At 36.9% G+C, this 24022-nt stretch overlaps 1 protein-coding gene across 6 annotated transcripts; it reads right to left on the bottom strand.

Annotated features, from left to right (window-relative positions):
• Window positions 1-2044: 2044 nt before the first annotated feature.
• On the bottom strand, window positions 2045-23362 carry LOC107007210 (SAC3 family protein B). 6 transcript variants are annotated; one of them, XM_015205726.2, is made up of 15 exons: window positions 23121-23362; window positions 22699-22920; window positions 22286-22462; window positions 17318-17548; window positions 16234-16446; window positions 15899-16161; window positions 14116-14216; window positions 13785-14000; window positions 12910-13137; window positions 12740-12831; window positions 12559-12652; window positions 12033-12125; window positions 11144-11949; window positions 10954-11068; window positions 2045-3932 (listed from the first exon to the last, which is right to left on the bottom strand). In XM_015205726.2, the coding sequence occupies exons 1-15, from the start codon at window positions 23210-23212 to the stop codon at window positions 2169-2171; spliced, it is 4707 nt and encodes a 1568-aa protein (XP_015061212.1). In that variant the 5' UTR covers window positions 23213-23362; the 3' UTR covers window positions 2045-2168. The 6 variants fall into 6 exon arrangements, with proteins under 6 accessions (XP_015061212.1, XP_015061215.1, XP_015061213.1 ...); XM_015205729.2 differs by lacking the exon at window positions 17318-17548; XM_015205727.2 differs by lacking the exon at window positions 22286-22462 and having other exon boundaries at window positions 23121-23361.
• Between the last annotated feature and the right edge of the window lie 660 nt (window positions 23363-24022).

Raw genomic sequence — 24022 nt, 5'->3', positions numbered from 1 at the left:
CATTAGTAGGAACTACCTATTCAAACTTATCACAAATTTATAAAATTCAAATAATGAATTCAAAATTTGAAGTTTTTTAATGACCATCAATGGTGAACTCTTACTTCTGTAATTTTAAAGATTTAAAATTTCTGCTTAAAAACGTAATTTTTATACAAATTTGCAGTCTTTTTGTTCCTCTTTTCATCTTGTTTTTGAATAAAAATAGTGACATAAAAAAATTGATTTGAGAAATATACTTATTTAGATAAAAAGTTTAAAGAAAAGAACAAGAATTAAAAAAAAAAAGAGGAGGAAGATAAATAACATCAGTGAAAGAGACAAAAAATTAAAAGAGTAAAAAAAGAAGAAGAAAGAGGCGAAGAAGCAGAAGAGCAAAAAAAAGAAAAAAGAGTCAAAAAAGCAGAAGAATAGGAAAAAGGGTTGAGAAAGAGGCGAAGACCGTCCAATTTTTTTAATTTCAAAAAAATATTATATTTAGTTAGAAAAATTATGTTGACATAAATGGTAAATATTTTTATAATATAGCATATTTATGTGATTTACCCATTGTATATTCTATTAGTTGTATACCAATTACTAAAGTTAGGTATATAGTAGGTTGTATATTAAGGTAACATATACAAAGTCTTACGAGACAATAGTTATTTGTATACAATTATTTAATTTTGTATAAAATAAACTTGTTACAATCACTCTATTATACATATATAAAATTATACAAATTCGTCGATATATACAAAAAATTATGGACATAATAAAATATTGTATATATAAATATTACAAACTCAAATATACAAACAGATTTTCAAGCTTACTATATATACAATTAACAAATGAATATAATTCAATAAGTTTAATCATTAATATTTTTTTTAAAAAAATGAAATCACAGTTGTACATATATAACTATAATATAGATACAAAAATTATTGTACATTATACAAATTCTTAATATATATACAAAAGAAAAAATAGGAACATAATAAAATATTGTATACAAACAGATTACCCAAAAAAATCAAAATAATACATATTATGATGGTCATATACAATTAAAACACAAAATCAATTACACACAAATATTGTATAAAAATTATATACAATTTCTCAAATATATACAATATAATCAATTTATATATATATATACACACACACACACCTGAGTTTTTCATAGATTTATCTAAAAAAGATTTTTGGAAAATATTTGATTTTGAACTAGTATTGTCTTTCTATAGCTTTAGAATTATTTTTTTTTGAGAAAATATTTGATTTTGAATGTTTTGCTTAAATCATGGGATTATGTGAATTTATTGTTAACATCTTTTGTACTATTGTTACATTTATTGAAGAAATAATTTTTTGGTATAAATTTAATTTTAAAAAAACGTTTTGTACAAATTTCAAGTTACCTAACAAACTAAACTATACTCATGAAATGTAATTATGTAAACTATACCCATAAATGTAATTCATAAAATTCGTTTGCAATATATGAAATTTCCTCTATATTGCTTGCACGCAAATAAAATATCTTTTGGTACATTTGGAAACAAACTCTTACTACACTTTGTAATCAAGGGTGAAACTATACCATATACAAAAGTTCCTCTTCATTATACCTGAGTTATTAGGAGTAAGAAGGGAAAATGAGGAAAAGATTACTAGCTGAAAAATTGAACAATCACCAACAAAGTGAATTTAGATACTCAACCAACTAATCTTTCTGATGTGTTGTACTAAAATTTTGGTAAATATGTGCAACTTAACTCGACAGCACAAGAACAACCAAGGTAAATATCACTTTCATCACTTGTGTTTGGGCTAGGGGTATACATGGACCGGATTTGTTTGGATTTTTCAAATTCCAAACCAGATTATGTGTGTAAAATTTTAAAATCTATAAATCGAACCAAACCAATAAATCTGTAATGCTCGAGATGGAAGACTTCCTTTGCACATCAGAATGAGAGTAAGAGATGCAAATAATGCAGCTCTTACAACCGTTGCCTTTAAAAATATGGTAAGCAAAATCCCAAGACCCTTCAAAGGATGCATAAAGCTAGACCCTTCATTATAAAAAGATGCATTACACATACAACATAATGCATTACTTTTCAAGTGAGGAAAAGTAATGCATTACTTTTCAAGTGAGGAAAAGTAATGCATTAAAAATATATTGACAAGTTTTCATCTATTATATTCTGCTTAATCTTACATCTGTCCAGTAATTCGCCAAGTTTGTCAGTTTCTTTCATTTCCTTTATGGTCATCAGAGGTTCACTTTCACCTTCATTTAGATCTTCCATTCCATTATAACTGGCTTTTACATATTCAATATGTCCAACATCCTTTCCATCCTCTATCTCATTGCATGCGCCAGTTGTTGTGGGAATTTCTTCACTGTCTGAAGTCATACCTGGATAAGGTTGGAAAGCTCTTCCTTCCCCATCAAGCATAGCACATCCGAGAAGAGGCATCCGCCCAGCTTCAACCATTTCATCAAGAGATGGATGTGACAAATGGTAATGCGGCTGTGCAGAGTCTTCGAGTTCCACAGCTCCAAGCATTGAAGTGGACAAATCATGCTTTATCAGGATATACACTGAGAAAGATGTCTCCTTAACTAATTTCATCAACTGCCAATTGAATGCCCGTTGGAAAATCATAACCCAGTTTGGAACAATGTAGTAGTATGAGTTCTGGAGTTGAAGCTGCACAAACTTCTGCATCATAACACTTGCCTCTTTTTCTGCAAGTGGCAGTACCATCAACTTGCTAATCTCTGTGAAGTACTTTGTTAGACAACTTTGAAGTTGTAATATCTGGCTTTTTAAATCCACATCAGAACCTCTATGTAACCAAGATGTATCATCTAGAAAAGATGGAAATTTGCAGTCAGATATTGCACGCACAACTGGTTCAATTCTTGGAGCTAAGCTCCATCCCAGCTGTGGCAAGTGTTGGGTCACAGCTTCATGCTCATGGCTATGTTCCTCCAGCAAACCTATTTCCGGACAGGGCCAACAGGTAGGATTAGCATGAGCTGCAGCAGCTATTTCCCTCATAGACTGATCCAAGGCCTCGTTAAAGGCTAAGATACAATTGTCTGGACCCACATCACAAACATTCATTTCACCAAGAACCCCAAGCAAAGAATTCAAATGGTAGAGAACCAGTTCTCGGACTTTTACACACTGGATAACTGGTTGTGGTGGTGATTCACTTGCCAGCCACTTCAGTCCTCCTCTTAATTGTTCATCGCTGAAAAACCCATTCAACTGTTCCATCTGCTGGTTTTTTAGGTAAACAACACTAAAGGAATGAAGTCTTGATTCATGGACTTCATGTAGCTCCAGTTCTTTAACTATAGTGGAAGGATCTGCATTTTCTTTGCACAGCTCACTTACGATCAAAAGGGGTAACTGAGAACCAGAAGGTACAGACATTAACAGTCTATGAAGCTGATTTTTCTGAAGAACCCATGGGATACCTTCTGACAACAGAAAGAGAACTGCACTTGCACCTGCTACAGTCTCATTCAGATTCTCAAAATTACTGTACTTGATAACTGATAAACAACAAATAAGGTCCCCGCCTGATTCATTAAGAAGCCAATTCCTCCAAACAGACAGGCCCGGAGACGTAATTAGTGTATCATCTTCATCTTCTCTTGCAGGCATGAGCTTGGAAAGCAACCAGGACTTGGCATTCAACTGGTCCACGCCATTTTTTGGGTTCAGATTGTTTATATTATTATCCTCACAACATATTATTACTTTCCAGCAAAGGCATCTGGCAGCTGCATTTTTTTCATATAATGTGGTGGCAACTACATCTGAAACATTCAGCCTTGACCATGATTTTTCCAGAGTTCGGTACCATTTTGAGACAGCATGATCAATGTTGAACTCGACTGTTGTGCTATGTTGCTAAAACAAGGAAGAACAGTAGCAAATATCAGTGAAAATAAGTTGACCATAAAAGTGACGTGTATGCAAATCCAATTTCAGACACAGATAGCAAAACTTGTAAGTGAGATGGTGACATTCTTGTGTAGAAAGCTGACATGCACATATGAATGGAACATCTCCAGGATGGAGGAAGAAATCTTTATTTCCTTTCCTCTCTTTTGCTCCCATGGAACAGGATTAGAGAAATAATTTTTCACCATTTAGTAAAAAGTTAACATTATGCGGATGTCTAGGGATTGTCAATAAAGATTTAAGGCTGGAGTCAAAGAAAGAAGCAGCAAAGTTCAAAACTATTTGAGTTCATCTTGAAGCTTTTATGTCAACCTTGCCAAATAATCTGATTAAATGACATTTTTTGAGAAAATCAAATAAATTTAGCAATATGCAAAACTTGAGATTTCGATCAACCAATTCTGTTTTTTTAAGCCATGTTTCTATCAACCAAGTAATTCTGTTCTTTTAACCATGTTTCTATCAACCAAGAATTTCTGCTTTTTTTAACCATGTTTATATCAACCAAGCAATTCTCCTTGGGTGGCATTGGATTGATTTCATCTTTTTATGTGTGCATTTGTGCATTCGTAAGAGAAAGGCCTCTACCCTGGGATCAGAAGATGTACTTGAATGTTTGGTGAGCAATAGACGGAGATGATGCCTCTTGTCTGTGGCATTTGGTAGGGATTCAATTCATTCCTATAACTACCCTTTGTTGGAAAATTCAGGGAAGAGGTCGTCACTATCAAATCACTCAAAACTCTATTTGAAGACAAGTAGGGAAATTATTTTCTTTACTTCTATGATCTTGCTTACACAATGTAGTGCTTCTGTATTTATAATCTGTAGAACTTCTAGCATGCATATAATTTAATTCCTCATTCCCCTAGTTCATGAACAAAAGAATAGATGCATTCTAAGACCGATACAATAAGCTTCTACTTCATCGACTGACATAATTAATGTATCACCCAAATCAAAATGTTTTTTGTCCAAAACACAAGGTTCAATTCTCGACGCCCTTGGCCTACTTCCCGGCAAACATTTTTCAATCAATTCATACCTATTATGCCTATTTCCACACAGCAAAACATAAGGTATAGAAGTGGAAGTGAGAAGAAGAACTACACCCAAATGGTTGGAAATTTAGGGTACCTTGGATAGATGAAATAAGGCTATCAGTATTCTGGTTGGATTCAAATAAAAGCAAGAGAAATCTAATAGTTCTCTAAACCATGAAGTGATCAACCCTTCATATGAAGAAATTGAGAAAAGCTTTTTATCAAGATAAGATGACCCAGTAATAGAGCCTATTCAGCAAGAGGTAGCTTTAGGAGCTAAATATCTAGAAACACCAGACTTGATCACAAATAACATGAGTTACTGTGACGAGAAGAGAGATTTAGAGAGAAAATTTTAGAATGCTGACTAGCATTTGAAATTTTAAAATAATAGCTTAAATGTTATGTTGATTAATTAGTCCAAAATACGTCAAATAAAGTTCAAACTAATAAAACTAGTACAGATTATGTCAGTCTGAATCTAAGTTAATCGGACTCTCCACTTTCGGCACCACACCCATGTCGACATGACATGGATGTGGTATGGGACCTGTTAGACCCTCAGCTTGATGGTTTGGACAGCTCAGGTTGGCAAGGGATTTACATGATGAACCTAGCCAAGGCCCAATGACTTCGGTCAGGATCAAGTTCAATTGAAGATGGACCTTAGCATTGGCGTGGTTAAGGTATGAAGGTAAGCTGAGGCTAAGGCATGACAAAGGCTGAGCCTAAGGCAAGGCCAGGCAATGCTGCGATCGTAGCATGGCCATGGTTAAACAAGGTTGTGGGCTAAATGCTGGGCAAGGGAAGATGGCTCAAGAACTGGATCAATGACAAGTTGTGCAGGGCAGGACATGCGCACAGTGCAGGCATGTGTAGAGATGGCAATGGGGAGGGGTGGAGGGGGGCGGGTTTTGTCTCCACCAAAAGAATTTCAACCCACCCTGCCCCGCCCCACTTAGCAAATCAACCCGCACCTACCCCACATCCACCCACTCCGCCCTACCCCGCTTAAGTTTCTTCTATTATTTTCACTAAAGTTGCAACCAAATTTTAAATTATAACAAGTTTGATCCTACTAAAAAAAAGTAGAATTTGAAATAACACGTTCTGTATCCATTAGAGCATTAAATATTACGATATTCTCGGATCATAAACATTTTTCTAATTTTTTTCAATTTATGTGATACAGTTGAAATTTAAAGAGACAATAATATATTATTTTTGGGTTTGACCAAATATTCTTTATAATTCTTTAAACTGTTAATTGTTGTAATATATAGTACTCCGTATTTACGCATTTTTTCAAATCTATATAATTTTATTATGAAAATTTCCATAAGATGGATATGTTCCCTTTCCAGAAGCAAGGACTAAGGACTATGTAAATTATATAAATTAATATCCTTTTGTAACAACAAAAAAAAATTTGATAAAACAGTTACATTGTCAGTTTTACTAAAAAAACAAAAAGTGACTGTGGAGGAAAAGAACAAAGGCAAGAAATTGGAAAATCGCACCACCCGCATAAAATTAAAAAACATAAATTTCAATCCGCGCAACATCCGCATATATCTAAACCTGCCCTGCCCCGCATATGTTTAAACCCACACCACCCCGCACCCGCACCGCCCCATTGCCATCCCTAGGCATGTGGGCAGGCATGAAGCTGCACGTACAGATGTGAGTTTGGGTGCCAACTTTGAAGGTTGCCCGTGTGTGCCTCGCACATGCGTGGGCAGTTTCTAGACATTTGTGGCTATTCAGCATTTTAGATAAGACTTGTAACTTCGAATTTGAATTATGCCTATAAGTTGGGGATGTCAACTGAATTAATTAGGCATGTGACAGGGTATTGTGCCTTATTTATTGGCACATGCAGTGGGCTTTTGGTCGAAGGCTAAGCATTTTGTGTGCTTCTTTGTGGCACGAGTTTAAATACAAAGTTGAGAAATGATTCATGTACGTGCCTTGTGTTGTTTGTTTTCATATGCTTGTCCAAGTGTTAAACAATATTGAGGAAAAAAAAGTTGGCTAAGCTAAGAAAACGTTTGTGTAATGACCATCCATGTCATTTCGCCGTTTCTGATCGTTTAAACGTATAGAGCTTTCTTGTAGCAACCCCTAGTCATTTATGACTTGATGGGCCTGAAAGTTTAATCGTTGGGTCGTTCTATTGGGTTTTGTGCAAGTTCATGTTTTGGAGCCTTTGAAATTTGAACGGTTGACTTCAATCAAAAGTACAGGAAGACTTTAGTGTGAGTTCGTGTTGTTAGGAGTTTTAACATTGAAGCTTAAGCCAAGGCAGTGTTCAGGGAAACGTGAAGCGGAAAAAAGCGATAAGGCCCCGCTTCACGCCTTAAGCGATGAAGCGCTCACATACTCATTCCAGTCTGTGAAGCGTAGAAAGCTCGCATTGCTTCGCTTCGTCGCTTTAAGTGTTGAAGCACTCGATTTCTTAAACACTGAGCCAAGGTATGACTTCGGTCAACAATCTTGGTAAACGTGCTGAAATAAGAACTATGTCAGCGAGGTTAGCTCTAGAATGTTAAGTTTGGTCTTGAACGACCTTTTGTGCAATTCTTGAGGCTCTCAGACTCATTTTGAGCCTTGTGGATTTAGGTTAAAACGAAACTTAGGTTTTGGACCCACTTTTCATTAAAAAGACCTCAGATGGAAGTTTTGATGGATATGTTGGGTCTAGAATGCCAAACTTGATGGGGTAGAATATTTCATTTGCGCACACGGGGTTCTAAACAAATCTCGGGCACCCCATTGGAGAATTCGGAGTTAGAGCAAACTAGCTGAAGTAAGCTTTTAGCGACCAAAATTTAGGGCTTCACTAACCCGCTTCGACTTTAGGCAGCCATTTTAGACTACTTATATCCCAAAATTACACCTTCAGCCCTAATTTTAAAATTGTGATATCTCGAGCTTGGGAGCTCTGGTTAAGGTGATTTGAAGTTGTGGATGTCTGAAATCTCTGTGGCTACGCGTTGGAGTGTCTGGAAAGTGTCGGGGGATCTCCGTTTGAGGTATATTCTTCCCCGAAGGGAGTGCCAGCTCTTTTTGTTTTCTTTAATTGGTGATTTTGATGCATGTGGTGGTTTGAGTTGTTCCAAGCATGGAATTGAGCCCCATTTTGAGGCACAAGCTCGATTAGACGTTTAGGACATTTGACAGAGTCAATTTTGGAATTCTCAGTGTGGGTCTCACTTTCCCATTTTGACTCAATTTTGGGTTTATTTCCATTTGTTACGATTTTAGTGTAAAAACGTGTATAATGGTGTCGTGATTGGTAATTTGATAGTGTAATTTTCAAGCGTTTCAAAATGGGCTAGCCCTTGTGCGGTGAATTCAAAGCGCTTGTGATCGTCTTTGAGATAATGCCTAGTATAGATTTCATGTGATTTTGGATTGTATTTGTTGGGTATTTAGCTTTCCTCTTGTTATTCCATTATTTCTCGACTCCGTAGAAGCTTTGGGTTTAGTGTGGGTGTTGGAATCATTAGTTTAGGCTTGTAGCTTCATTTGTGGTGTCAATGATCTTGCTTATCCTTGTTAACTTTGATTCATGGTGGCCTTAGACTAGGTTGGACATTAGATGCTTTAGGTTGTGTTTTATCGCCTTCAAGTTATTATTTGGAAGTCTATTGCTTATGGCTTGAAGTTATTATTTGGTAATCTGTTGCTTATGGCTCCGGGCTAAGGGTTAGGCTTACCTACTTGTGGGGTATAGGAGGTGTCATCGTGACCTGGGAAATTGGATCATGACAGTTTAGATGGGAACAAGTTATCCCTTATTAATTATCCAGGATTAGCTATCTTAGATAAGTTATCCCACCATGTATATGATATACCTTATCCCATCACTATGGTATGAATGGCGGGATAAGTTATCCCAACCTTGACAACCAAACAAAACACCAAAATATATCCCTGGACTATTTTTTTATCCCAAGACTATTTATTTTTATCCCTCACACCAAACGACCTCTCCTCACACCAAACGACCTCTAAGGTTCCTAGACTGTCTAGTGGATTAGATCGAGATGGATTGACCCTACAACAAGACCATGCCTGATTTAGTCAACCAATTTAGGGTACTTTGACCAAAGTCAATGGGGAAATTCCAAATAGATTCAATTAAAAAAAAAAGACAGACCGAAGCACTAAAACTACCAATATATGCAGGGTCTAGGGAATAACTAAAACCACAAGGGTTTTATTGTAAGCAATTGTACCCTGCTCATCAGATTCTACGATTTCAGTCAAAACAAAAGCTACGGTAAAATTGAAGAAAATGGAATACAATGTATATAGAAATTTCTTTGTCACCCTTTTTTATTATATCTCCTTCTAGGATTCTAATCAATATTTTCTCATGTTTTTAACATAATATCTCGTAAGTTAGGTTTCATAACTCTACTTTTAGATGATTGAATTATCCTTAGCCAGGCCCCCACATCTGTATCCATATTTGGATTTGTATCCTCAAATCTTAGATCATGAAGTATTTGATTTCTAGTCCTCACCCGTATCGTACACCCACACCCTAGTCCGAGCAACATGGGTTTGAATTGAGAGGGCGGAATGTTTTGAATTCATATAACATCTTTAGAGTTACATGTTTTTTAATACGTTTAACTTGAGCTAATGGTCTATGGAAAACAGTCTCTCTACCTTCTTAAGGAAAGAAATGGTTGTATACACGTCACCCTCCCCAAACCCCACTTGTGGATTATTACACTGGATATGTTGTTGTTGTTGTTGTAACATCATTAGGACTAAATAATCCACCAGTTTACCCTTTAAAATTTAAATTACTAGAATATGTAGTCAAATGATATTATGAACTGATAGAAGGATAATATGTCATTTTAAGAAAAAGGTCAAGTAATTTTAGATGGCCAAAATCGGAGGCAAGTTGATTTTTAGCCAGTGGGCACAAACACATCCTGAAAGACCAGAAAATTCCCTTTCTAAATATTATTCACCATTACATAGAAAAACAAAGTGAGAGAACAAGATGCACCAGCACTACCTGCAGCTTTAGCATCTCCAGTTAATGTTTCATAAGAAGAATATTGATTAATAGGTAATGGTTAATTACTGACTCACCAATAAAAGTAAATCGGGGTTGATACTCAACACTCGTAGAAGTAAAAATGCGTCAGATCACTCAACACTCTCAGGTCGCAATTGTTAGTCAAAACCTAAATTACTAATAAAAAATTTCAAAATGCAGATTGAAAAATTCTCTGGTACATAATTAGATTTTCATAATCAAACCAAGCAAAATTATAAAAAATTTGACTTCTTAACTAAATATGATATATAAAAAGAACATGGTAAATTATAAACCTGGCCTTCAAAATCCAAACTCTCACATAGATTAGGACGCAGAAATTTGTCATCCAGACAACAAAATATAGTAAATTTGAATGGTACAGACGTATCCATTAATTTTTCATCCTGCAGTTGTATTTAAGGCCTAATAAGACTAGCTTCAACCAAAATAGTAAAAAACAAAGGTGGATGCAATCATGATTTAGCTGCCAGTGTGGCTTTGGTCTAGTGGTAAGAGCACACAAGTGGATTAGGCAGACGTCACGTGTCCGAGCCTTGAGACAAACAAAAGCCCAGAATTGAGTGGAGAAAGGTAAAAGGTCGGCCCATCATCCACCCAGTTTCGAACCGTGTGCCAATGACCCTCAGGGATTTCTCGGTTATCATAAACAGGTACCATGATTTAGTTAAACTGTTTACTGTTCATGCAGTACACAGAAAAATAAACGAGTTTTTATAACTGGATACTGAGGCTGCACCAGCTCCGTATCACAACTATTCATGAGAAAGCATGGAGGCAGAAATTTAATTGACAAAGCTGGAGAAGAAGAAAGGAGACTTTCATCACTACTTACAATTCTGTTGGGCCACATTGGAACTCCAAGAGAGAGAGAACTCAGAGCAGCTTTAGATGCTAACTGTTTCTCCTCTCGAATCTCCCTTTTCTTTAAAGAACGTCGCTTCCATTTCCTGTGAATTGACAAGGTAAGTAGAGAAACAAGGGTAATTGCAGCAGACATGAGGTCCAGGTTGAGCAAGCAGCACCTGATAATCAGTTTAAGTTTTGCCTCAGCAACTTCTTCATCATAATAACTTGCAGCTGGTTCATTAGTTTCAGCTTCCTCGCTGGTGATCACCAGTTCTTCATCTTCATTCTCTTCATCACTCATGTGTTTCAATTCTGTGTCTTCTACAAGAGAACTAGCTGGCAAAACTGGAGAACTATCCCACTCATATCTGGCAGGAATAAATTGAATGGGCATACTTCTTGCATCAAATTGTGCAACTTCATCATTTTTAGGTGTCCCTGAACTCCCAACTCTTGCTTGCAGCTGTACTTCAGGTTTTTCTGCACTCCGAACTCTAGCTTGTTGCTGAACCTCAGGGGACATATGAGGAAAGAATACCAAAGGAGGAGCCAGCAGACTTGACACCGCACGACTAGGAGGATCCTGCTGACTTTCATATTTCGTCTCCTGATAAAATTCTGTTTTAGTAATTGGAATCGCCTCTATCTCATCTTTTCGAGATGAAACAGTTTCATAATCAGGCATGTTCTCCTCGATGGACAGTGAAGAACGATCAGGCTTGAGAAATTGAAAAGCTGAAGGTTTTTGCTGATGATCCTTATCTAACAGGGTCTCTCTTTCTTTCTCCGTCACTGACACAACATGGGGAACCGAAACATCCTCAAATATTGTCCTTGATTTTTTCTTATGGACGAGTTTTGAGCACTTGACAGGATAGTCATTGTCTACTTCCATAAACGGGCCTTCCTTCACCATATATGGTTCTTCAAACTCCTTTAATGAGAAACCATAATACTCAAGAAGGCCTTCTATGTCCTCATCCTGATACATATCCAGGAGCAGAAGTTACTCCACTCAAAAACTGTTATATAAGAACACAGCCAGCAAAAATATTCAAAAATTACCTCCATCCCAAGCCATTTTGAAACTTGGTTAACAGGGATTCCTTGGCTATTCTGCAGTCCAGAGTGTAAAGAAGCCAGGGCCTGGGTTCGTAACTGGAAACACCAACGAATGAAATGCTTTTAACACAATGTAAATCTACAAACATGTGAAATATTTAAAAGTTTACCCCTATAACCTTCAACAACGGAAACTACTGCCAGACATACACGAGCATAAAATCAGTGGAGCAAAGGAGAACACTTTCAAGTTCTCTATTGCCTCAAAGTCACTTATAGTGGTCCTTTCTATTTACTATGCCAAGAGAAAGGATGAACTTTTTTGTTAATAATGGCATGTTCAATAGGAATTAAATGGTCCCCAATAAAGTGGAATGAATATATTGCAGCTGAGATCCCAACCCATCTGAAATTGAGGCGTAATTGTTTGGTTGAATTATTGAACGAAAATACAGAATTGGATAGAAGAATTGATAAAGTCGAATAATCTCGCTACTTAAATTAAAATCTACAGAAGTGTGGGTAATACCTTCGAGAAATGAGCATGCATTAAGCAAGCTTGAAGATAGCTTGCTCTTCTTGCAAGCCGAAAGAAAGCAATAAAATTACCGGTCCTGCAGGCCCTGAAAGTATGAAAGAAAAAACATTCTTAGGTGACTTTAGTGGCAAGGTAATAATAAGGTCTCCTAATGATGCAATGATGAAACAACCTCGCCACATCACGGGCAAAGAGAACTTCTGGTGTTTGCCGCATATCTGGTGCCATCTTTGCTAAATCAAGTGAAAGCTCTGCAGGTTCAACCTAGCACAAAACTCATACTTCCACAAAAAGAAAAACACTCAGAAACAAATTCAGGAATATGCTTAATAGTTGACTTACTTTATAGCCTGGATGTTTATCAAGCTTTAAAAGTGCATAATAACCTCTAAATTCTCTCTCTGTTTCCACATTTATTCCTCTCTTCCGGTGGTCGTCATACAATTGAAATAGTTCAACTGATGTTTTATTCATCTGTTCAATATTGAGATGTGCATCAAATCCCTCAGAAAACCCATCTCCTCTCGTGTATTCACACAATTCATGCATGGCGAGTATATGGAGCCTTATCTGAAACAAAAAATGATGGGCAATAAAATTAGAATCTATTTCAAAACTGAGTAACATCACTAAAATCAACAAGAACATATAGGTGTCTTCTTTTATGTGAGATTAAGCAAAAAATTAGTTCAGATGAAAAATTCTACTGCAAGGAACCATAGCCCCTTCATGCTCAAACCCAAACCTATCTGTAAATCAAGCTTCTTGACAATTAAAATTTCCCCATTGGTTGAAGCAAGAAAGCACAACAATAGAGGCTAAACTACACAACCATAATATTTTGTTACAACAATAGATCGCTTGTATGGTTTGTGGGAGTACAATACAATGATTGATTGTAAACCACATTGATCTTTGTGAATAAGCAAATGCCAAATCTTGTCCATCCCATTTTCCAGATAGAGCATGCTGAGATTTTATACTCAGAAAAATATGGCTAATTTATGCTGACCTTAAAAAGTTATAGCTTATAAGTTAACTCATCAGTATCATGGTGTATATCTCAACATCAGGATGAGTTAAAATGATTCACATATAAAGCCTCTGAAAAGTTGATAGAAGTTTCACTTAAAAAAAGCCTCCCGGAATAAAAGATAATGATAAGACAATGATGCTTAAAAGCAATATAAAAATACACATGGCCAAAAACTATCAACCATTTGCTCCAGCATATTAATAGCTTCACTGTTGAACATATGTTGCATCCTCAAATCCATACGGATTGCACGCATCCTGTCCCATAAGAAGTTATACAGGCGAAGAAAGCTTTCTCCGTAAGGCTGCTCTAGCAAATTCAAAAGATAATCCATGGTCTTCTGTAAAATTGGCATTGGACGTATGAGCACCGCTTCCCTCTCAGCTGTCCTGGTGTACTGAAAAGAATCATTTGGCAATGTTCATGAATTCATTCTTTTTATGCTCTCATGAACTTTTAACTTTTTTTATTATCTTAAATGCGAATAATACTTAAGAGTTCCCAATAAAGACCTTTTTGACAGCAAGCAATTTACTGGTTTGGTTTCTGTCTCCATCCAAACGTTCATATTGGTCAAGGTCTCCTTTCCTTTCTCGTTCTGCTCTTTCTGATTCTGCAACAGAAAAAAATTCAGGAACAAGTTCGACATCTGGTGAGAAATTTATTACCTGAACAAAATAAACTTCACTTGTACGTTTGACACATGAACCAGTCTGCTCCAGACCAATAAAAGATACAGTATGAATTTTTGGAGGTATATAGCTTCCAGTTTCTTAAGGAGGGCCACCAACAATCTGGGAGTGCTTATCGTGACTTACGAAGAGAACATCGTCATGTTCAAGGCACGATTACCGGCGTCAGCACTGTAGCTTTAAGTTCTGGTGACAAGAGTCATGGTGTTTGAGTCAATAAGATAGAAAAAAGGGTTAAACCAAGGATTGAGGATATAGGGCTCTTTGGTAATTTAGAGATAGTGCCATGGTGGAGGGGATGGAATTGACATTTCAGAAGACTATATAATAATAGAGAGACAACAATGGCGGGGGGTTGAGTTCAGCATGTAATTTGGGAAGATTGGAGGGGCAGAAACAAGAAAAGGAAAGACCATTTTGGTTGTTAAAACTTTGACTACTTTTATTTAATATGACAAGCCAGAAGGTTTACAACTGTCACAAAAATAAGGGCTTTCAGTTTCTCTGACAACAAAAAAATGATTTATAATACAATAAGCTAAACCACAACCAGTATCAAAGAAATAATTTAAGCCACAATAATACGTCCTTAGAACTCAGGTTTCCCTCCACAAACTCTCTCGTTCCTCTAGTCATTACTTAATGGAATAGAGACTAAAGCAGTTAAACTTACAATTATTTTACTTTTCTTCCTTTTTTATTTTATTTTACTTTTGCTTTATGAGGGGATTAGTAACAACTTTTCTTTTTCTACCTGTAACTACTTTTCTTTCCCTTCCAAATTTCACATATCCTTCCATTAGTGGTCTAGCTCAGTGGCGGATCCAGAATTTTCATTCAGGGGATTCGAAAAATAGAAGTCTAAACGTGTGAAAAGGACAACAAAACACAAATCCAAGGAAGTAGAAATGTATAGTTTATAGGTACAAAAAAGTTCTTTTAGGTGAAACTAAATGAAGGGAAGCTAAAAAAAAAATGAACTGTCCACAATGGGATTCAAACCCTGGATGCGATTTTAAAGGAGTATACCACTATGCTACAGCTTGCTTCTTGTTCATGAGGGGGTTCAAAATTAATATATCTACATAAATACTGAAAATTTACTTTATATATACAGTATAATTTTTTTCCGAGGGGGTTTGAGTGAACCTCCTGGAACCCAATCTCGCGAGCTGAAGATGCGAGTGTGACTCCTATTGCCATAAGTTGTATGAGGAGGTGCTTAACCGCAGCAGTCAGAAGTGGAAAATACCATTTGCTGGCATAACTTATTCAATTCTTTCTAAATTGTCCCGTGAAGAGACGGATCATTTCCAGCAAAGTTGAAGATGGAGGCTGAGAAGAGAAGAGAAGGCAAAGTAGCAGAGGTTTATAAGAGTTAGGAAGAATCCCTGTTAATCTGCCTGTTATGTTATTCTCACCTATAACTAAATCCGGAGGAGAAGGGGGACATATAGGAGATATTTGATGGGAAAAAGCTGATTTTTTTGTGAGATCACATGATCACGCAAGCCATTGACGTAAATGGACAAGTTAACTCATCATGGCAGCTGCATAACTTTCAACAAGTGCGTTAGATAAGATGAATAATTAGACAACATACCTGGACACATATCAGGACATGAACCAATTATGACACCAGGAGACTCCGACCCTTGATAATCAGATAGCAGATTGCCATCTGAGAAATCATCACTTGAATCTATAATATCTTCCGCAGAAAATTTTGGTCTGTCCACAACAGATTGATACTGACTCATTCTCGTTGAAGGACCCTTCTGAGGAATACTAGAATCATCTCGTGCATTTTGTCGGCTGAGATCATCCTTAAAACGAGCTAAGCGCTTTGCCTTGGCCTCAGTTTCTCTGTCAACAAGAAAAGGATTTACAAAATAATAATCTGGCAAGGATGACATGCAAATCTGTATAACTTCTTACCGTTGAATATCTTCATTTGCATGATTGGAGTCATATTGAAGAACTTGATCAGATGAAGGTACGGAAGGAAACTTGGTCCTTTTGGATACTGGGAAGTTCATTGGCTTACTCAGATCAACTCCAACATTGACACCATATCCAGACATTGAGGATTGAGGAGCTAGAGAGTCAGGGGGGGCATTTGACCTCAATTTGGAAGGAGAGGTAGACGGCCTGAATAAACATTTGAAGAAAGCAGGAGATCAATGGCCAATTGGCTTACACTACTTTTTTTCTTCAAATTCAAATGTATAGATCCTCTTTTGCACTACTGTCAATGACGAGAGTGCTCCTGAGACCACTTGATCTTCTTAGTTTTAGCCAATACTGACTCACCTTGTGCAGAAATGTAATAGATTATGGCAGATGTATATAAATTCTTGTTGTCAAAACACAATTTCATCGGCTTCTTATCAAAGTCTTCTTCAGTGGCCAAAAGCAATCGAGATATTTATCTAACCACGATGCATGATGAAAACACAATATCTTAGTAAGCATATAAATCATTGTGTCAGTTCTATGTGACTTGCACAAACAAAGAACTTATCTCGAGTATAAATTACTATTAGATCGCCACTCTCAAATGGTTCAGTTTGACTTTCAGCTTTGCATTGAGCTAACTAGCAAGCAGGATGTCAGGATGCTCTGATCACAAGCTCCCACCAAGTTTGTTTTGTTCACATTCCTTATTAATGCAAAAATCTACAGTAAATATGAAATTTACTTTTCTTCTATTATTCTTGTTTTTGTTGGAATCAACAAGTTCTATAAGCAAAAGCCTCCCCTGATAATTGCTTGACAGAAAAAAAGAAAATTTACAGCCACACATGGCAGGCTCCCAATGATAATTGCTAAACATAAAAAGAAATTTACAACATAGGTAGCTTAATAATAGTTCTAACAAAAACCTTTACAAGAAATATAGTTTGAATAAGAAAAAAAATATGATATCCTGCACCTTTCAAGCAGGCCTTTTCATTGACATTCTTTGTGCTTGTTAAAATAAAGACACACAAAATTGGCAGTCAGGATTTTTCTGTCGTACCTTTTGGATTCACGTAGACCAAGAGCTGATTTCTCAAAAGAAGCCACGTTAGGAGGTGAATGAGGGGGGGACCTTGTTCTTTTTGAGACTTGATCTGCATGCTTCACTGCAATCTGTCTTCCAAGGTCATAATTTGTTGGAATCGAGGGCAGCCTTTGGTGAGGTAAATGGATCGGAAAGTTTTGAAACGATTGGGTTGAGTTTCCCCGCATATGAGGAGGGAGCGAAGGCCTTCATGACAAACCCATAATAAGATAAAGTTAGGAACTTCCATCTGAAGAATTGCCTACCAGCAGAAGTCGAGCTACAAGTGGTAAATTGTGTTTGATTCCAACTTGCTACATTTCTACACCCAAGGGTGTGGGCCTAGTGATCAATGAAGCGGTTGGGGTCTCAAGTTCTTATCACAATGGAAACAAATAACACAAGATGACTCTTTCCATTTGTCCTAGCCTTGGTGGACGGAGTTAGGTAGTAGTTGTTGTTGACGGGAGGTGGCAGGTATCCTGTGAAATTAGTCGAGGTGCGCAAAAGTTGGCCCAGACACAACAGCCATAAAAAATAATAACTTTTGGGACAAAAGATGACGCTTTACTTTTTAAAACTTCTTAACATAGTATTACGATAAGCATGTGAAGCATGAGAAATCCTCAGTAAAAACAATTAAACAGGAAAAAATATTGCATGGGGTATAAAAATTAGCAAGACTTAATGAGGGGATCAAAAGATGCATCTAACCAGCCACTGTAGGATTAGAAAAAAGAATAGCCAAGAAGTGCACCAAGCACTCCAATAGAATATCTTTCCATATACTTGTCAGATAGAATATGAAATCATCAGAATCCACAGTACCCAGCCATCAAATAAATGAAATTGCTTGTATTGACTTTATAAACTTCTCAAGCAATGGCAATAGCAACTTGTGAGTTAGTTTGGCTCAAACAGTTACTGGGAGAACTGAAATTTGGCAAAATTGATCAGATGGAACTTGTGTGTGATAATCAAGCGGCTCTTCATATCGCATCAAATCAGTGTTTCATAAAAGGACTAATCACATTGAGATTGACTGTCACTTTGTCAGAGAAAAGATACTCTCAGGAGATATTGTTACAAAATTTGTGAAGTCAAATGATCAGCTTGCAGATATTTCACCAAGTCTCTCACATGTCCTCGTATTAATTACATTCGTAACAAGCTAGGTGCATATGATTTGTATGCACCAACTTGAGGGGGAGTGTTAGAATAGAAATAAATATTTCTTACTTAGAATAGGAATAAGAATAGGAATTCTAGTTGGAAAAGGTTTCCAAAGTAGAGTCTATAAATAGGGTCTTCATGTAACAATTTAGATACGCAATTCAATAATATTTTCTCCAATATTTCTCACATATAGGAAATGGCCTAGGGAAGTGGCCGCTTAATGGAATTTGTGCCTTAAAGCCAAACCTTACCAAAGGCCTTAAATAAATCCTATTCATTTTTTTGTCTTGGTTTGACCCAATGTGAAGTTTAAGAATGTAAGACTTCGTGTATATCATACAATTTTTTTTAATCTTCTGGTCTTAAACATGTCATGTCATTCCTACATGAGAGTGTATCATTAACACTATGACAAAAAGTACAATTAGAAACTTATTAAATATAGAAAGACACATCTTCTTCAGACAGATTAAAAAGAAATGAGACACATAAATTAAGAGACGGAGTATTTGATAAGACTGATATATATTTTTATATGTGAAGTGAGAAACATACAGAAAACGTAAGAAAAATAAAAAGAACATGTAATTCAAAGCATTTACAGCTCATTTTGACAATAGTTGGCTAAAGTTGAAAAATGCCAGTTTAAATTGAAGAAAAGATATCTGGATATTGAAAATTTGAAACTGTGTTTGGACATGAATCTCACTTGGAAAAAGTTGAATCTTGTAAGTGAAGATCATTATTTCATTTTAAAGAAATTATAGATATTCATCATAGAATAGTATTGAGTATTTTTGGGGCATAAAGGAAGTATTTTACTTTCTTTAGGCCTGGCAGAGCCTTAGGGTAGTGATTACTTACATACTAGAAAATCAAGATGTTGTAAGCTAGGTAAGTCTACACTTGCTGCAAAAACTTTCTTAAAATTTACCAATTATTAAGGTCTACGTATCTATTTGTACTTCATCATCCAGCAACTCATACCCAACCATACATGATTTTATAACCTAAAGTGATCACAACATCTAAGTTTGAAGGACAGAGACTTTCATGACCCAAATCCAAGCCGTGATGGCATCCACTGTAACCCACCGAGTGGACAAGCCAAACCCAAACACATGATGTGGAAGAAGTAATCATAACTTTAAGTTCACCGTTCTCACCAGTTCAGAAGCAAGTGTCTAGTAGAGTCTCGCGGAACGGTATGATGACGTCTTATCTAATCTTTGAGAGGCTATAGTTCATTCTTAGGAATACTATATTGTTCTTGTGTTTCGTGCATTGATGGTTGTACCAATGTCTAAACTTTGTTTCACTCTTGTCAAATGGCTAGGAAGAGGTTGATTGCGGGTGGGTGAGAGCCTCCTTCACCTCAAGGTGGAGCCCAGAGAAGGGTAGAGGCAAAGGTCAACCTAGAGGCCAAGGGCGAGCACAGACTCCAGCTCGAGATTAGGAGCGGGCACCAGCACTAGAGCCCGAGATAGGTTGAGTATGTTCAGCATCAGTCGGAGGGTGTGGAGCTAGCCCAGCCTTAACTCGAATTTGTGTCCACACTAGTATTGCAGGACACTTTGGCCAGGATCCTCAACTTCATGGAGGGTAAGTCTCAGGCAGTAACTATGCCTAACACTTCTGCAGGAGCACAGGCTAGAGATGAGGCTCAAACTTCAACCCGAGCATGGGCACAGGGTACTCAGGCCCCACAAGCACATCATGTTGTTGTAGCTCCTCGTACACTGAGCCAATAGGTTCTGTCTTTTGCTCAACCTATGGCTCCTAGGCCAGCTATGACTTTTGAGGAACAAAAGATATTGTGGTTGTTTATCAAATTGGGTCCTCCCAGGTTCACCAGTGTTGTGGGCGAGAATATCCACAAGTTCCCACTCAACTGCCATGAAAGGTTGCATAACCTCGGGTTCGTGGAGTCCCATTGGGTTGATTACACTACTTACCAGCTTGAGGATCCAGCGAAGCAGTGATGGGGATGTTATTTAGATTGCATATCTTATTTAGATTGCAGACTAGTCGGGTCAACTTTGACGACTGGGCTCAATTCTACGAGGCTTTCTTGGAGAAGTATGTACCTCGTCGCCTGAGGGAGAGGTTGAGGGATGAGTTCACAGATCTTACTCGAGGATCATTCATCTTAGTCAGTTGCATAGTACGAGACACAGTTCCATGAGTTGGCTAGACATGCGGCTATGTTGATGCCTACAAAGCACGAGAGGGTATGCAGATTTGTCGAAAGACTCTCATTTCCACTTCAGTTGGCGACAAATTCCTATAGGTAGTTGATCATGCACACAACATTAAAGGGATCCATCGTATGGCCAGGGACGCAGCGACAAGAGGCCATGTCATCGAGGGTGGTTTTAGCGGGTCTCAATCCCTTGGCAAAGGGTTCCAGGGCCAAGGTTATCCCTAGCAGTTTCAGGCTGGTACAGGCAACCTTACAGCTTACTGATGGTGGCTCGACACGTGCTAGTGGTTAGATGGTTCAGGCACAAGTTCAAACTTCTCAAGGTGTACATTCAGGGTATTCAGGTCGTGAGGGCCAATTAGGTCTGTTTGAGTTATCAAGGGTTGTTATGAGTGTCACATTTGGCCAATTTGCTAGAGAGTGCCCAGGGTCAATCTTCCAAATCCAGGGTCAAGAGGTTCAGGAATTCGGGGCTCGGATACATTTAACTAGGGGTGGTCCTAAGGTACTAGAGGTAGTCCTCTAGCAGGCATATTGAGTGGTCAAGGTGGACATGACCATATATATGCTTTTTTGTGGAGGCTCGAAACATAGACATCGAATGTTGTTATCACATGTACGATCTCTGTGTGCCATCAGCATGCTTATGCTTTATTTGATTGGGGATCTACCTTTTCATGTGTGTCTACCATTATGCTACATGATTAAATTTGTCTTGTGAGCCAATGTATGTGTCGTCGCGTGTAGCTACCCTCATAAGTGATTTTGTAGTAGTGGGTCAGGTATATAGAGCTTGTGTGGTGATCCTAGGCATGAATTGTTTGTCTCTCTTTCATGCAATCTTGGATTGCTTCTCCAAGACTGTTACTTTGTGCATGCCTGATTCCTCCTCTGATATTGACTGGTTCCGATATTATATTTCGAGAGGTTTGATCTCCTACTGATATATGACATGGCCCTCTTTCCTATATATAATATTCTTGTCTTCTGCTTTGATTATTGTTATTACTTAAAATGCTTCTTCCGCATCTTGCGTTTGGCTTTAGGCTTGTCCACTCGATAGGTTGTAGGATACCATCATGGCCCAAATTTGCGTCATGATAGAGATGTTTTAACATCCTATAAGCTAGAATAGACAGCATTAAAAGGGAGCCATCTCCAATTAAACCTCCTTTCCCAGTTAAGGTACATCAAACCCTAAGTGGTTCTTCGGTGGTTGGTTAGAGTTATGTAGGTAATAATACACAGTTAGTTATGGATAGACTTAGAGAGTGTTTGGATTGGCTTGTTTTAAAATAGCTTATAAGTTAAAAGTGATAAGTTGGTCATATCCAACTTTGAACTTTTACCTTATTTTTGTACTTTTCTTGGCCTAAAAGTAAGTGCTCAAAAGCACTTCTTATCTTTCTAAAACACTAGAAGAAGTCCCAAGCACTTAAAATAAGTCAATCCAAACATCCTCTTAGGCTATCACTTGAGTCCTATATGCATATGCTAAAAAATTGAAGGAATACTTTAATTTTAAAAAGGCCAAGAGAGAGAGAAGTCACTGAAGCCAAACTGACCGTTGAGCTCCACCAAGAGGAGGAATATTGGCCTCTGTGTGAAGATTGTTATGAAAAGCCAATGGAGGTGACCTTGTACTCTTGGGAACCAATGGACTCTCATTTTGAAACAATGGAGATGATTGATTTTTTTGGGAGACAAAGGGGCACTGATCACTTGATATCAAATCTGAACGACTACCAAAAAAGGGTGGAAGAATTAGATAGCTCAGTGTGCACTTAAGTGAAAAAGTAAACAATTCCACACTGTATGCACTAATAAACAGCTCAATATATTCTGCAACAAAAATGCTCATTGAGTTGTTTAGGACAGACATTACTTATGACAAGTTACATCAACAATCAAAATGGAATGTTTCAAGTTACGGAGAAGAGTGTTTTTGTGGGGGAAAAACAAGGAAATAAAAATGTACCTTCCCCTCATGGTCATGGAGGCTCCCGGAATCTCTGCATCAGAAGAAAATGAAGTATGTGGCCCTGTTGTTCTCAAATCTTGAAGTTGGGAACCTCTAACACTAGTAGAGAGGGCATTTTCAGGTAAAGATGGCACTAGTTGGGGAGACTGTTGGTGGGCTTGGGCATCATAATCATGGTAGATGTATTTGTGTCCATTACCCCATTTAGGAAGAGTGTCACTGGGTGATAAATCAAAACTATTCAGTAAGCATATAATAAATAATCTCTGAAAATCATGATAGTAAAGTTTTAATTTGAATTTAGTATTGCAAAAATCACCCTAATGGCAACCAGCTAACTTTATTCCAAAATTCAATTCAAGGTGTGGAAAACAGCGAAAAGAAGCATGAAAATAGTCTCGAAAACTCTAGTAAGGTACCTGGTAGAAGGAGTGCGAGAATTCCCAAAAGGGGTTTGCGCTTTAGGAGGGGCAATGGGGCCTGTATTCTTCCCGAAACCCTGAAACGCCATTAAACCTTATACAAAAACAACAATCAATATGAATATGAACTCTTCAACTGCAGCTCGGATTCTCAATCGCCTCCTGCTTCCCTCAGTTTACACTTCCGCCATTTCCCAATTAGGTTAAGGAAACGTAAGAAATTGAATTTTATAAAAAAAAAAAAAATTAAGGCTCCCTAAAATTACTCATTAATTTCTTCTCAAACAAAATATATATATTTATAAAAGATGAAAATTTTAGTATTTAACATGATCCTTTAATTATATATTTTTTAATATTTATTAAAAATGTTAATATTTTCCTTTGTTATATTTTATGTAATTGATTTATGTTTTTTTGATCTTTTTTAATTGAAATAATACAATTATTTAACAACATAAAAAAGAGAAATTTGGGAGAGAGAATATTTTTTGAAAAAAATATATCACTTAAAATTTGCATCAGTTACAAACTCTATATTTTTAAAAGAAATATATTACTTAAAATTGTCATCAGTTACACATTCAAAAATAAATGACAGGGAATTCATTCCACTTATTCATCAAATTTATAGTATCTATTTTTAAATTTTCATTAATAATACACACAATCTCTGTTGAAGTGAATTTGATTACATTTGTGTATTTTTCTGATTGGAAAGAAAATTTTGAAAACGGGTATAATTTCATTGGCAAACTATTTTGAAGGAGGAATTCTGAGCTAAAACTTCAATATAATCGGTGAAATACAAATCGATCAGGTATTCGTTAACTCCTGAATATAATTTGTTTGGATGTTTTAACATGAAAGTTTTTAAACTTTTCTGAGTAATTATAATT

Source organism: Solanum pennellii, chromosome 12, assembly GCF_001406875.1.
Source record: "Solanum pennellii chromosome 12, SPENNV200".
In the NCBI taxonomy this organism is placed as follows: Eukaryota; Viridiplantae; Streptophyta; class Magnoliopsida; order Solanales; family Solanaceae; genus Solanum; species Solanum pennellii.
The sequence above is the reverse complement of the archived record's forward strand: the minus strand, read 5'-3'. Positions and strand labels throughout refer to the sequence as shown.